The following is a 15,662-nucleotide window of genomic DNA, read 5'->3' as shown; positions in this document are numbered from 1 at the left end:
CATATACCCTGAGAAAACCATAATTCAAAAAGAGACATGTACCAAAATGTTCATAGCAGCCCTATTTACAATAGCCCGGAGATGGAAACAACCTAAGTGTCCATCATCGGATGAATGGGTAAAGAAGATGTGGCACATATATACAATGGAATATTACTCAGCCATAAAAAGAAACGAAATTGAGCTATTTGTAATGAGGTGGATGGACCTAGAGCCTGTCATACAGAGCGAAATAAGTCAGAAAGAGAAAGACAAATACTGTATGCAGACACATATATATGGAATTTAAGAAAAAAAAATGTCATGAAGAACATAGGGGTAAGACAGGAATAAAGACACAGACCTACTAGAGAATGGACTTGAAGATATGGGGAGGCGGAAGGGTAAGCTGTGACAAAGTGAAAGAGCGGCATGGACATATATACACTACCAAACGTAAGGTAGATAGCTAGTGGGAAGCAGCCGCATAGCACAGGGAGATCAGCTCGGTGCTTTGTGACCGCCTGGAGGGGTGGGATAGGGAGGGTGGGAGGGAGACACAAAAGGGAGGGGATATGGGAACATATGTATATGTATAACTGATTAAATTTGTTATAAAGCAAAAAAAAAAATAAAGATGAAGAAAAAAAATAAAATTTTGCCATTTATGACAAAAAAAAAGAGGGGTCCGGATACCTTGAGGGGGGTTTTGGAGGACGGGCAGAGGTTGGGTCAGTGGCAGGAGATACCATTTACCCCTGATCTCTGGGACAAGTGCACGCATAGGTCTGACAGTTACTTGTGTTTTCCTTCAAACTGGTTTCCTTCAAACTCCGATGATGACATCAGAGGCTTCCGACCTTCCCGATTGGATGGACCAGACTCCTTGGTGCTTGGCAGCAGTAGTAGACAACAGAATCTTGCCAGAGCTTCTCTCCACTGACAGTTGCCCCGCAGCTTGGAGAAGGGACGACCACTTGTGTTTAGCCCAAGTCCAGAAGAAGAGTTGGGACAAAGCAGAGTCTAGGCTTCGAGGAAGGGAAGAGTCTGGGAGACATCATGGACAATCGTCAACCGACTTCCCAGGCTGAGGAGCTGAACTCCCAGTACAGCTCTTCAGGGTACCCCATGGAGTTGACTGTCTATGAAGAAAGCCCAGGACCATCAGGTGAGGGAGCTGGCATGAGAAGGAATTTCAGAGATTTGACCAGTAAGGAGGAAAGGGTACAGAGGTCGGGAAGGAGCACCTGCATAAGGTGCCTATGAAAGAAAGGAGACATTCAGAGAGCCAGGGATTGAGGGAGGAGAGCACAGGAGCTGGGGACACGGGAACACCTGGGGAGCAAGAAACAGGGTTAGGAGATGAGATCCAAGGATGAGAGAAGAGGAGAGAGGAAACAAGGGGAGGGTTCTTTTTTTTTATTCCTGGTGGGAGAAATTATCTACCATGAGAAAGAGTTTCGAGAACGGGAAGCTGGACAAATGACAAAAAGAGTCAGGGGAGGGATAGGTAGATATGGACAGAGAAAGATGGAAAGATGACTTGGGGCAAGGTCAGCGGTCTGTGAGACTGGAAAGCACGGGGGTGCTTCGGGGGGGGAGGCGGAGTCGGGGTGGGGTTGGGTGGTCACCAGTGGCTGGATTCCCAAGACGAGAGCGTCATACTGCAGTCTCTTCTCCTTCGTCAGCTCCCTGGGCTGGTTGCAGCCCCCCGCCTCAGCGCCCCGGCTGTAAGAGGAAGAGGTCAGTGGCGTTCAGAGCGGAGGTGGAGGGCAACACGGCCGCTGAGGCCCAGGACACCTGGGTCGTGGAGTCGCTGAGTGGGCTCAAGATGAAGCTCAAGCGACAGCGGGTGTCTTCAGTGCTGCCTGAGCACCACGAGGCCGACACCTGGGTCGTGGAGTCGTTCAGTGGGCTCAAGATGAAGCTCAAGCGACAGCGGGTGTCTTCAGTGCTGCCTGAGCACCACGAGGCCGACACCTGGGTCGTGGAGTCGTTCAGTGAGCTCAAGATGAAGCTCAAGCGACAGCGGGTGTCTTCAGTGCTGCCTGAGCACCACGAGGTCTTCAAGTAGATGCTTGGTAAGGACCCACCGCCCTGCCCAGCAACCTCCAATCCTATACTTGAAAAACAAACAAACCAAAACTTCCCATGACTACACTTTCCCAGTGGAAAAGAATTCCCTGCTACTTGGTGCGCTCTCCATCCCTGGCGGACTGTCTACGGATAAAGGATATGGGGGGCACATAAAAGATACAGGATGAGGTTAGACTTAGAAATGATACAAGACTAGGTTAGATTTAGAAATGATACAGGATTAGGTTCCCTTGGTTTCAACTGTACCCGAGACTCTAGCTCTTACTGGCCTTTTGAATCTTACTGGCATGTTCGGGGTGGAGGGAGGAGGGGCTGACAAGCCATCTTCACCTCCTGACATGACTGTCAATTGAGACATTGGCTGAGAGTATCTTGATGCCCTCTGCAGGTACGTGAATGCATGATGAAGGGGCATCACTCCCTGTCACTCGGCCCCCCCAGAAGGGGAGTCACCCCCTTTCCTCCCACAGTGAATGGTCTTCCCTCCCCTCTTTCCGTCAGCTTCACCCTGGGCCACATCTTGGCATTTCCCCAGGGGGGCGCGGTTCACCCTCTTGGCTCTGGAATGCTCCCACGACAGCCCTGTTCCCACTGGCAACATCTGCCCTTTTTTCACAGAGGATCCCGTCGTTAAGAAATTCCTCGCCTGGGACAAAAACCTGGAAGTATCTGACAAGGTAAGTCACCCACTGAGATGGATTCCTGCTCCAGCGCCTGTTCTAGGTGGGCGCGCTGGGTGCTTTCTACACCCATGTTTCCACTCCCCTCCTAACCTCATGCCTTGTCAACACTTCCCTCCAGGGGCCTCGAGGTCCCCTCTGGGATCTGAGCCCCAGGAGTGCCCCTTTGGTGGTTGCTGCCTAAGTCCCCTCTCCTCTCAGATCCTGGGGACTCGCCTTGGCTCCGGTTCATCGAACACCGTCCTGTGCCCGCGGCCCTAAGTCCACGCCCTCAATCCCACAGCCTCCCATCCTTGGAGCGCCGCCAACTCTGACCTTCTGTCCTCTCCCCTTCCCCAAATAATCAGGCTCACCCCACACGGGGGTCTCTCCTCCAAGTGGCACCACCCATTCCTCGTCCCCTGCTCCCTTCTCCCTCCCACTCTTTCTCCTCTTCCAGGATGTGACCTCTCTCCTACGTTTTTTCCCCTCTTTCCATCAGTATCTCCTGTCGATGGTGATAGCGTATGTCAGCCGGGCTGGCCTCTTCTCCTGGCAATTCCAGATAATCCATTTCTTCATAGCTCTGTGAGTACCTTGCTCCATCCCCGCCATCAATATTCAACACCCTGGGAGGGCAGAGGGAGAGATGTGGGGCTCTGACCTTTCATCTATTTTTTTAAACCCCTTTGTACTGACTCTAGGTGTGAAAATGACAGGATTACGGTACCGTGGTTTCTTTTTCAAACCATGTTCTGTTTTTTATAGCATTCATTGTCAAAACAAACTACCCTAATGTCAATTAAAACACTGAAAGAAACAAAGCAAAACGCGAAACTTTCCTAAGAGGAGAGGAAGAAAGAACTGACACCATCCTGCCCCCGAGTAACAGACTTGAGACGTTTCCGGTTCGAATTCTCCGGTCTCAGGTCTTCCGACATCAGCACCAAGTGTGATTATCTTCCGTTTCTGCATTCCCACGACAAATGCCACAATCGGGGCCCGTATCACATAGCGTGGATTTGGTGTCAAATGCTCCCCACTGATGTTTCTTCCAAGTCTCCCAAGCCAGTTGGCTCTATTTGCCTGAACATCCTTCCAAAACACAGGTCTGACCGCTTCACACAATTTCATTGGCTAATGACATGCCAAATCAAGGCCAGAGTTCTGCGTTGGGATTTAACTCTCTCTGCAATCTCCAGCACACCGTCCTGATACTTTACTCCTGTGTTTCACTGCTCCTTCCAAATACCCTGCCCTCTAAGTTTCTATTGAGCTTTCTATCCAGGTATCTTTGCCATACATTTATCTGAAGAAAACGACCCTATCCTTAAAGTGGGTTCAAACACCAAAACCTTCACGATGCCCGATCTCCCTAACTTCTGAATCCCAGAGGCACTTTAGTTCAAATTGTATTATAATGTGATGCTTTGCATTATAGTCATTTCTTATCTCCCCCTTTCCCCTTCCCCGGTCCCACTAGACTAGACACCACGTGGAAGGCAGGTCTCGTCAAAATGTCAATGCATTCCCAAAACACTCAGCACAATTCTTTTCATTGGGCAAATGTTTGTTATTGTGAGACTTCTAGGTAATCAGTATTGCATTTGGCCATGAGATAAAATGTTCATTCATTCATTCATTCATTCATCTAACAAACCTTATAAAGTACACCCTACATGCTGGGGAATATGAGGTGGTGGGAACAGAGATTCACAAAAGGCTGTTGAATTCATGCATCAATATGAACCAAGCCCTAAATGTGTCATTTGCTAGGAGAGGGATGAATGCAGAAACAGATCAGATCAGCTCCTGCCCTCAGGAACTGTACATGTACCTACAACATAGGAAGAGAGGTGTGTGCACATAAAACAAGTTGAAGGGAACGGGGGGTTTGGATCGTGTCATCATCAAGGTGTGAGAGGCACCCTTCTGAAGGTCCTGCCTGGCAGTGGCTCCTTGATGACTGGGCAGCTCCCGGTGACGCTGGGCAGGGCTGGGTGGGTCGTGTGAGGATGCTCAGCCTGCCTCTTTTCTGGGAAGCTGATCTCAAGTGGAGGCCCTTCCTGTCCTGATGACAGCGACCTGATGTCTTTCCCCAGCTATGTGGCCAGCGACATGGAAGAGAACAACCAGGCCCCCAAGCAGGCCATCGTTTCGTTCCTCTATGGAAAGAACAGCTCCCAGCATGCCTTGTTCCACAAACTGCGTTCCCAGTTCATCCGTTCCATGGGCTGGAAGACATGGGTCACTCGGGAAGAGTGCGAGCAGGTGGGTGGGCTGTGGCGGTCTCGGGGAGGGGGAGGGACGGAGAGGAGGTGGGGATCATGGGGGACTCGGTTTGGGACTTGGGGACAGACGAGAAAGAACCGGAGGCGGGGCAATGGGAGGCAGCGGCATCCTCATTGCCAGGGGCTGTTTGTCTTTCCAGATCCAGGCTTTTGATCCAGAGCTCTGGGTGTGGGGAAGAGATCGCGCCCTCTTGCCCCAGAGGCCCCAGGACCACGCAGGCCTGAGGTCATCGGCCTGCGCAAAGGTAGGTCTGCGTGCGCAAAGGTGCAGGTGGAATGACGTGTTGTCTACTGAGGAAATCGGAGGAATCCCACTGCTGGACCCACATCACCTCTCACGCTGTGAAGGGGGCCAGCCAGGCACACAGCCACGTGCCGACTCTGCGCCAGCCACGGACTGACAGCCACACACAGACACCAGCACCGCGAGGCCCGTGGGCACCAGACCTCGGGGAAACCAGTTTGTCTCAGACGCATGGGTCTCACTGAAGTTATTTCACCCAAAGCAATTGGGTCCAAATAACAGCTTTGACGAGATGGTGATTCTTTTCCATATACTGTGTTTCCAGTTTCTCTTTTTCATTCATTTTTGGCCTTACATCCCTCAGGGTTATGGGTTCTAGCATTTATCTACAACAAAGTAAATGTCCACAAACAGGATATTAGATAGAACAGCCCACACGTTCAATAAGAAAAGATGAATTATGACTAGCTTTATATTCATCCAAATTTACTTTCAAATTGCCTATGGCCAGATCACCTGTGACTCTTTATTCCCCCTGACTCACCACTTCTGGACCAATGATTCCTCTAGTACAATTCACCTTTTCCCCCTCACGTTTATGGTCAAGGGGGTTTATCACAACGACTGAAGGTTAAGGAATGCCATCTTCAGCATGGCTTATTACAATTGACACATTAGAGTTCTAGATGTGAGCAGAGGATTGAGCAAACATTTGGTTTAAATCTTGCAAGCTAGCTGTCTTAGTCCATTCAACCTGCCCTACTACAGACCGCGTCGCTTAGAAACAACACAGCACGGTCTCTTTTACAAGGGCAATAATCTCATTCATGAGGGCTCTACCCCATGACCTAATAACCTCCCAAAGACCCCACCTCCTAAGACCAGCACCCTAGGGGTTAAGATTTTAAGATTTCAACATAAGAATTTTGGGGGACACAAACATTCAGCACATAACACTAACCAAGTTTAGGGCTGAGTATTATTTAAACATTAGGATCCAGGGACTTCCCTGTTGGCACAGTGGTTAAGAAACCGCCTGCCAATGCAGGGCACACAGGTTTGAGCGCTGGTCTGGGAAGACCCCACATGCCGCGGAGCAACTAAGCCCGTGCGCCACAACTACTGCGCCTGCGCTCTAGAGCCCACGAGCCACAACTACTGAGCCTGCGTTCTAGAGCCCGCAAGTCGCAACTACTCAGCCTGTGCGCCTAGAGCCCGTGCTCCGCAACAAGAGAAGCCGTCAGGAGAAGCAACGGAGAGTAGTCCTCGCTCACCACAACTAGAGAAAGCCCACACACAGCAACAGAGACCCAATGCAGCCAAAAATAAAAGAAAGAAAATAAGTAAATAAATGAAAACTTAATAATAACATAGACATTAGGATGCAGGGTTAGGGTTAGGGATCCGGCCTCAGGTCTCCTGGTCCACGATGTTGACTTGTCAGTGATGTCTGTAGTGTGCTTCCAAGTTCAGAATTTAAGTGGTGCCAAAGGACCAAGGTGAGTTAAGACTAAAGCAGCATTCTCCAAATGCCAGCTCCCTGAGCAGAATCACCTGGAGTCTGGGCTATAAAGCAGATTACTGGGCCTGACCTTGGGTGTATTCAGTAGTTTTTGGAGTCAGGGTCACCAAAGTCCAAGAATCACACTTGAAAACAATGAATGGTTCAGGACTGGGGTTCAGAATGGAGAATTTGAGATAAAACTCCAATCATAAATGAGTCTCAATTCTGGTTAGAATTGACTAAGAATGTGAAAACCTTTATATCTGGACAGTTGCCACTTTGAAATCTGACATCCTTGCTCCTTCTCTTACTTCCAGATCACAGAGCCCAGGAGAGATGAGGATGTTCAACAAGAGGTCAATCCAGACACTGACGACAGCCGTGAAGAAGGAAGGGAGAAGCCTCTTGTGCAGATCATCGAGAAGAAGCCAGCATCTTCTAGAATGAGCGGAGGCCAGTTTTCGTGTTATACTCCTAGGAGCGGGGCGTGCTTCTAGGAGTCTGTGGCAGGACAATAAGAAAACAGGGTTTATTCAGATTCCACCCTTTTGGAAGGCACCACCTCAATTTTCAGATCATTTCATTTCCATCTCCCCTGAGACGAACATTGGAGGTCCCATTTTTTATACACTTGTTTGCCCCAGTCTAGAAGCATTTGAAGGTGGAGTGTAGCGGCTCAGAATAGGAGGGAACAACATTAAAATATATAATTAGAAAAAAATATATATATATATAATTACAGCCACAGGGTCATGACTCATGACTTAAGTTTCACTGGCTTATTTTGAAAATGTCACCTATAAAATTATTGTATTTTTATATTTTATATTTATATATTTATTTTAAATAGTTTTGAAATAGTCTTCATTTTGAAACATCTTATTACTACAAACTTTTGTGATGAGAACTGTAGCTGTTGTATATTTACACATATATACAATTTTACTCACATTTTCAAGAGAGATTGTTGATTTTATCTATTACATAATATTTCCATTCTACTTATAGCATAGTGGGTATTTCCTCCCAATTCTTGTAAGCATAAATTTGTATTTTTTTAGTTCTCATTATTGAATTGTGGGAATTCAGTCCTAATTTTTTAACTTGCCTCAGCATGTTTGTATGTTATTTTAGATTGTTCAAGAGTACCGTGCGATGCAGCTTTTGGGGAACTACAATAAAGATGAAAGTCTTCTCACAGTCAGGATGTGTGTGGTCATTACCAGTCGGCTTCGCCTCTTTGCTGTCCAACGAGGTGTTGCTTAATGGCGTTGTGATTATCCAACCACATTTCTTAACTCTGAAAAATAGTCCTCAATTATTTTTCATGTAGAGAAAACTACAGAAGATGAGGCAGGTCTTGCATCATTCAGGACTCCAATACTGAGAGACAACTTTTGGGTAAAAGGAAAGATAGCTTTATTGAGGAAGCCGGCAGTCCAGAAGAGAGGTGGACTCATGTCCCGAAGAACCAACTCTCCCCTCCTGAAGTTTTGCTTGAGGACTATACAGGGAAAAGAGAAAGGGGCTACATGTTGAAGAGAGGGTTACAGGGTGCGTGATCAGCTCACGGTCATTCTTCTGATTGGTCAGTGGTGAGGTAACGGGGACTCAACATCATCAGCCTTCTGGTTCCAACTGGTCTGGGGTCTACGTGCTTGTGGGCAACATGCAGTTAACTTCTTCCACCTGCTGGGGGTTTCAGTCTCTGCCAAACAGCTCCAAGGACGTGGCTCAGAATATTACCCAATAGCCCTTGAGGAGGAACTAAAGGTCCTTGACTTTGTTTAACAGCCAAGAGATGATTATTTTGTCTTGGCTGTTTCTTCGGCCTCACCACGCAGCTTGCAGGATCTTAGTTCCCTGATCAGGGATCGAAAACAGGCCTCTAGCAGTGGAAGCGCAGAATCCTAACCGCTGAAGTGCCAGGGAGTTCCTGACAGTAGACTTTAAAAAAAAAAAAAAAACAGACCAAAAGGAACACAGTTTTAAGGAAGCTTAACTTTCTCAGAAATGCAGAAATTTTGTTGTGCATTTATTTTCTTTCTTTTTTTCCCCCAATACATTTATTTATATATTTATTTATTTTTGTCTGCGTTGGGTCTTCGTTGTTGCACGTGGGCTTTCTCTAGTTGCAGTGGAGCGGGGGCGACTCTTCATTGCGGTGTGTCGGCGTCTCCATGCGGTGGCTTCTCTTCTTCCGGAGCATGGGATCTAGGCACATCGATTCCAGTAGTTGTGGCTCACGGGCTCTAGAGGTTTTTTATGTTTTGCAAGTATTCATCAAATGTTTATTGCTTGAATGAATGACAAATAATTTCTTCCAACAATCTTCAAACTGCTTAACACTATGACAATATTTAGCGTTTCAAATTTCACATGACCTTAGTCTTTCCGTGCTCTAGTTTCTAAAAGCACGTGGGATCTTCCCGGACCAGGGCTTGAACCAGTGTGCCCTGCACTGGCGGGCGGATTCTTCACCAAGGAGCCACCAGGGAAGTCCCTGTGCATTTATTTTCAAAAAAATAATAAGGCCGGATGAATTCAGAACTAGGTGCAGAAACCTCTTCCAGTGAGATACAGAATCTCTGCTGTTTAGGCAGATTTAGAGAACAACTTTTCCAACCACTTATTAAAGAGACCAATACTCCATGAAAAAAATTTATCATTTGTACAGAGAGAAAACCAAACTCCAGCTTTGCATCAATATAATATTTGCTACTAAGAGAACCATAAGCTCTTTTTTGAAAATCTCTGGAATAAACATCAAAACTGAGCTGCCTTCGGCTCAGACAAATAAAATTCCCTTTCTACCCGTCTCCTACAACTTTCTATACTCATTCAGGTTGTGTCCTTCACTATCCTCCTTCTGGTGCTGGAACAATCAGTCATTTTACTTTAGGACCAAACTATTTTTGTTCCTGTTAATAAACAAAACTACATCGCATTATCTTGCATACAAAGTTGTACCTCTCGGTTGCTGGAACCAAAGAGGACCATGCAGGGCCCTTCCATGTCCCCTGCCTCTTGTTTGTAAAATAGCTGCAGTCTCCCAGGCCTCCCCTGAGTCACCAAAGAACAGGTTCAAGCAGTTACTGATTAGGACAACAGCAGTCACAGAATCTTTAGTTCCTCCCGAAGGACGTAAGTAACAGTGTCAGACACACACTCCTAACTTGTTTTGCAGATACTAAAACCACTACAAGAGGAGAAAGCTAACTGTATGATGACCAGACTGGAGCTATGACACAAGCTGCTCCATCTTGAGCAGACCTGAACCAATGGCTTACACAATTCCAGGAACTGGCCTCAAGGAAATGGGAACAAACCAACACTGGAATTGAAGATTAACTGTGCCTGAAACAATCAACATGACACTGACCACACCGCTGCATGACCAATTTCAAGAGGATGGTCAGAGCTGACTGTGCTACTCTGCATGGAGCCCCCACCGGCACAGCCCAGAGACTTCCCGTCTTTTCCCTATCAACCCCTTTTCCCTCTCATTGGCAACTGGGAGATGGTATTGGGGACACTAGCCCACCATCTTCCCAGGTTGCCAGCTTCCTGAATAAAGCATCTTTCTTCTTCCACCAACCCTTGTCTCTGGAACACTGACTTCTGAGCGATAAGCAGCTGAACCTGAGTTCTGTTCCAGCCGATAACATCACTATGGGTCAAGTCTCATTCATAGTATATTAATACTAACTTTGAACCAAAGTTACTTCCGTTTCACAAAGAAAACTAGGAGTGAATGATTGACAACTGCCCATCACACATCAGCATTTCAGGCTAGCAGAGCTCATGAACACACATAACACAACTTTACACAGCCACAAACATCCCTTACACAACTTATTCAAGTGGCAGAGACAAACACATTCATTAACACACCCACAGACAGAGCCTCTAGGTAACAAGTAAACATATGCAGCAAGAGCATATAACTTGAGATTATGCTTAGTAATCAATGCCTCAGGTTTCTGTCTTGCTTACAAATGACCTCGGTATCCAATGATTATCCAGTAAGTAGCACAACTTAGTACCAGTTCAAGGGTTTACGTAAACTGAAGATCTGGGAATTTATCGACAAGCTAACACAGTAGAAAACATAGTTACTGTTGAAAGAAAGTTTGTCAGAATAAAAACTAAATGTGGTTAAACACAAACTTACATTTTTCATAACCTTAAACATTAAGTAGAAGTAATATGAGCTTAGTTGATGGGCACACCTATATAAATTTAGGAAGAACACACCCAAGTAGAATTGTTTTAAATGTATGCCTAATACTGATAAATAAGATACGAATAACTTTTTATTAAACCAAAAATATTAAACTAGCTTCATGTGTCAAAGATTTACCTAAATTATGTAAACTTGAAGTCTTTAAATTTCTGAGTTGATTTTTTTTTTTGGCTGCACCGAGGGGCTTGCTGGATCTTAGGTTCCTGACCAGGGACTGAACCTGGACCCTGGCAGTGAAAGCACCGAGTCCTAACCACTGGACCGCTGGGGAATTCCCTGACTTGATTTCAATAAGAATATTTTTCTAGCACATTTAAAGTATTAGAAGTTCTAATTCCTTTCTCTCTGAGAATTTTAGGGATATATAATTTTTATAAGCACATTTGTATCTTTGTAAGCCAATCAGGACAGAAACCCTTTAATTTAACAGACTCTACAATCTACTTTAATAGATCCAGAAGTAGGAAAACATTACATATTCGCACTGTCAGAGGTAAAGACCTTTTTGAATTATAGACACACAGACATACAGAGAAATGGAACTTTTACCTGCAGCTTTAAGTCTTAGACTTGGGTCAGGAATAAACACTCACCAGTCTAGATACTAAAGAGCCATTCTCATCCCATTGGGCAAGAGATTCTTAATTGATTTGAGCTTGTCAAAGTAGACAAATAGACAAACAGAAAAGACTAAGAAAAGACTAACAAACTAGATCCTCTGTTACCTCTCACCTAACTGAGATCCGTTCTGTAGAAACTTAATCCCTTTAGAGACCATCAAGTCTTCAAACGACAGAGCCAAACTCAGAACCACTGCTGCCACCAATGGGGAACCACTTAGCTGGAATCTGAGAACAAAGGAGAAACACAAAAGTAATAGAAGGGGAAACTAAAGAAACAGAAAGTGAGCCAAGTTCAAAGGCTGCTTGGGTTCACCCCTGGGAGAGGAGACAAGATGTACCTGGGCTTCACTGGCTCATGAAATACACCACTTGTTGCTGGGCTTTTACGGCTTTATTTACGTAGAACTGATATACAAAATCTAGCCCATGTTTAATGTATATAACTTGATGAGTTTGGACATATGCACACACCTGTGATACCATCACCACCATCACGATAATATACTCATCACTTCCAAAAGATTCCTTCTATCCCTCTGTGTGTGTGTATGTGTGTTAGAAAGACGTAACACAGCACCAGGTACATGAAAAGGTGCTCAACGTCACTAATCATCTGGGAAATGCAAATCAAAATCATCATGAGATACTACCTCACATCTCTTAGAATGCCTACAATTTTTTATTTTTTTTTAAAGATAAGAGTTGTCAAGGTGGTAGAGAAATCGTAACCCTTGCATATTGTACGCAGGAATGTAACATTGTGCAGGCACTGTGGAAAACAGTATGTAGTTTTCTCAAAATCTTTTAAATAAAATTTCCATATGATCCAGCAATCCCACTTCTGGGTGTACAGGCCCAGCTCAGAGACACTGCAGCTTCAGTTCCAGAACACTGCAATGAAGCCAATACCGCCATAAAGCGAGTCACATGAAATTTCTGGTGTACCCGTGCATGAAAAGCTTCTGTTTACACTATACTGTAGTCTGTTAAGTGTGTGACAGCCTTGTGTCTAAACAAACAATGTACATACCTTTATTGAAATATACTTTGGGGAAGAGAAATATAGATCAATGGAACAGGATAGAAAGCCCAGAGATAAGCCCACGCACATATGGTCACCTTAGCTTTGATGAAGGAGGCAAGAATATACAATGGAGAAAAGACAGCCTCTTCAATAAGTGGCGCTGGGAAAACTGGACAGCTACCTGTAAAAGAATGAAATGAGAACACTACTAACACCATAACACAAAAATAAACTCAAAATGGATTGAAGACCTAAAGGTAAGGCCAGACACTGTCTAACTCATAGAGGAAAACACAGGCAGAACACTCTATGACATAAATCACAGCAAGATCCTTTTTGACCCACCTCCTAGAGAAATGGAAATAAAAACAAAAATAAACAAATGGGACCTATTCAAACTTAAAAGCTTTTCCACAGGAAAGGAAACCATAAATAAGACAAAAAAACAACTCTCAGAGTGGGAGAAAGTAGTTGTAAATGAAGCAACTGACAAAGGATTAATCTCCAAAATATACAAGCGGCTCACGCAGCTCAATATCAAAAAAACAAACAACTCAATCCAAAAGTGGACACAAGACCTAAATGGACATTTCTCCAAAGAACATATAAGATTGCCAACAAACACATGAAAGGATGCTCAATGACACTAACCATTAGAGAAAGGCAAATCACAACTACGGTGAGGTATCAGCTCACACCACTCAGCATGGCCATCACCAAAAAATCTACAAACAATAAATGCTGGAGAGGGTGTGGAGAAAAGGGAACCCTCCCCCTGCACTGTTGGTGGGAATGTACATTGATACAGCCACTACGGAGAACAGTATGGAGGTTCCTTAAAAAACTGAAAATAGGGCTTCCCTGGTGGCGCAGTGGTTGAGAGTCCGCCTGCCGATGCAGGGGACACGGGTTCGTGCCCCGGTCTGGGAAGATCCCACATGCCGCAGAGCGGCTGGGCCCGTGAGCCATGGCTGCTGAGCCTGCGCGTCCGGAGCCTGTGCTCTGCAGGGGGAGAGGCCACAACAGTGAGAGGCCCGCCTACCGCAAAAAAAAAAAAAAAAAAAAAAAAAAAAAAAACTGAAAATAGGGCTTCCCTGGTGGTACAGTGTTTAACAATCCTCCTCCCAATGCATGGGACATGGGTTCAAGTCCTGGTCCAGGAAGATCCCACATGCCGCAGGGCAACTAAGCCCGTGTGCCACAACTACTGAGTCTGCACTCTAGAGCCCGCGAGACACACCCACTGAGCCCGCATGCCACAACTACTGAAGCCCGCATGCCTAGAGCCCGCGCTCCACAACAAGAGAAGCCACCGCAATGAGAAGCCCGCGCACCACAACACTGAAGCACCTGCTCGCTGCAATTAGAGAAAGCCCGCGTACAGCAACAAAGACCCAACACAGCCAAAAATAATGAATAGATAAAAATACATAAATTTATACAAAAAAAACCCAACTAACAATAGAACTACCATATGATCCAGCAATGCCACTCCTGGGCATATACGCTGAGAAGTCCATAATTCAAAAAGAGACACGTACCACAATGTTCACTGCAGCACTATTTACAATAGCCAGGACATGGAAGCAACTTAAGCGTCCACTGACAGATGAATGGATAAGGAAGATGGGGCACATATATACCATGGAATTTGACTGAGCCATAAAAACAAACGAAATTGAACTATTTGTAGTGAGGTGGATGGACCTAGAGTCTGTGAAACAGAGTGAAGTAACTCAGAAAGAGATAAACAAATACCGTATGCTAACACATATTTATGGAATCCAAAGGAAAAAAAGTGGTTCTGATGAACCTAGTGGCAGGACAGGAATAAAGATGCAGACGTAGAGAATGCACTTGAGGACACAGGGAGGGGGAAGGGTAAGCTGGGACGAAGCGAGATGGAAACCAAAGGAAAAAAAAAGTGGTTCTGATGAACCTAGTGGCAGGACAGGAATAAAGACGCAGACATAGAGAATTCACTTGAGGACACGGGGAGGGGGAAGGGTAAGCTGGGACGAAGCGAGACAGTGGCATGGACACGTGTACACTACCAAATGTAAAACCGATAGCTAGTGGGAAGCAGCCGCATAGCACAGGGAGATCAGCTCAGTGCTTTGTGTCCACCTAGAGGGGTGGGAAAGGGAGGGTGGGAGGGAGACGCAAGATGGAGGGGATATGGGGATATAGGTATACATACAACTGATTCACTTTGTTATACAGCAGAAAGTAACACAACGCTGTAAAGCAATTATACTCCAATAAAGATGTTAAAAAACATACTTTAGGGACTTCCCTGGTGGTCCAGTGGTTAAGAATCCGCCTTCCTACAGGGGGCGCAGGTTTGATCCCTGGTCGGGGAACTGAGATCCCACGTGATGTGGTGTGCAGCACAGCCGAAACAAAAAGAAAATTAAAAATACTTTACTGCTAAAAAATGCTAACCATCATCTGAGCCTTCGGCGAGCAGTAACCTTTTTGCTGATGGAGGGTTTGAAATAGTGTGAGAATTACTAAAATATGACCCAAAGACAAGAAGTGAGCAACTACTGTTGGAAATACAGTGCCAACAGACTTGCTCAACAAAGAGTTGCCGCAAACCTTCAATTTGTGAAAAACACAAGATCCGGGAAGCACAATAACTGTAATAGAATATAATGTAATACAATATAATACAATATAATATAGCCTGTATATTCAAAGAAAAGGAAATCAATATCTAGAAGAGATACATGCACCTCTATAGTCATTACAGCATTATTCACCAGAGCCAAGGTAGGAAAAAAATGCAAATTTTCATCCACAGAGAAATGGATAAAGAAAATGGGGTATATACATAGGATATTATTCAGACTTTCCTATTAGAAGGAAATCCTACCAGTTGTGACAACGGGGATATAAACGGAACACATTATGATAGGTGAAATAAGTCAGTCACAGAAGGACAAAACTGTGTGTTTCCACTTACATGAGGTGAGGTATCTAAAAGAGTCAC

At 45.2% G+C, this 15,662-nt stretch overlaps 2 protein-coding genes and 1 pseudogene across 8 annotated transcripts in view; 1 reads left to right on the top strand and 2 right to left on the bottom strand.

Moving 5' to 3' along the window:
* Window positions 1-15,662, bottom strand: part of LOC308609817 (centrosomal protein of 78 kDa-like) — a 405,903-nt pseudogene that overhangs the window by 346,079 nt on the left and 44,162 nt on the right. The gene's annotated exons all lie outside the window — the stretch shown is intronic.
* LOC308609797 (uncharacterized protein) overlaps window positions 1-15,662 on the bottom strand; it is a 258,883-nt gene that overhangs the window by 217,742 nt on the left and 25,479 nt on the right. Inside the window, exons 3-4 of one of the 6 annotated variants that reach the window (XM_081259101.1) lie at window positions 12,763-12,848; window positions 11,753-11,868 (exon numbers count right to left, since the gene is read on the bottom strand). The exons of 4 other annotated variants lie outside the window; for them this stretch is intronic. In XM_081259101.1, the coding sequence (XP_081115227.1) occupies window positions 11,753-11,868; window positions 12,763-12,848 (202 nt within the window). Of the gene's footprint in view, window positions 1-6,609; window positions 7,276-11,752; window positions 11,869-12,762; window positions 12,849-15,662 lie in introns of those variants that run through there. One more of the 6 variants, XR_014014351.1, reaches the window with a different exon arrangement.
* On the top strand, window positions 1,324-5,286 carry LOC308609810 (putative speedy protein-like protein 3). The gene is made up of 6 exons (XM_081259111.1): window positions 1,324-2,049; window positions 2,612-2,753; window positions 3,238-3,323; window positions 3,665-3,844; window positions 4,512-4,591; window positions 4,759-5,286. The coding sequence occupies exons 1-6, from the start codon at window positions 1,496-1,498 to the stop codon at window positions 5,178-5,180; spliced, it is 1,464 nt and encodes a 487-aa protein (XP_081115237.1). The 5' UTR covers window positions 1,324-1,495; the 3' UTR covers window positions 5,181-5,286.

Source organism: Mesoplodon bidens, assembly GCF_964165515.1.
Source record: "Mesoplodon bidens genome assembly, contig: HAP1_SCAFFOLD_103, whole genome shotgun sequence".
In the NCBI taxonomy this organism is placed as follows: domain Eukaryota; kingdom Metazoa; phylum Chordata; class Mammalia; order Artiodactyla; family Ziphiidae; genus Mesoplodon; species Mesoplodon bidens.
Note: the sequence above shows the minus strand (reverse complement) of the source record. Positions and strands in the feature narration are given on the sequence as shown.

Bases quoted from the DNA above. Each gene is read 5' to 3' on its own strand.
- LOC308609810 (XM_081259111.1), top strand. From the start codon at position 1,496: ATGGACAGAGAAAGATGGAAAGATGACTTGGGGCAAGGTCAGCGGTCT. The intron at 3,324-3,664 runs GTGAGTACCTTG...CTCCGGTCTCAG, and splicing joins ATCCATTTCTTCATAGCTCT to GTCTTCCGACATCAGCACCA. The intron at 4,592-4,758 runs GTGTGTGCACAT...GAGGATGCTCAG, and splicing joins CCTACAACATAGGAAGAGAG to CCTGCCTCTTTTCTGGGAAG.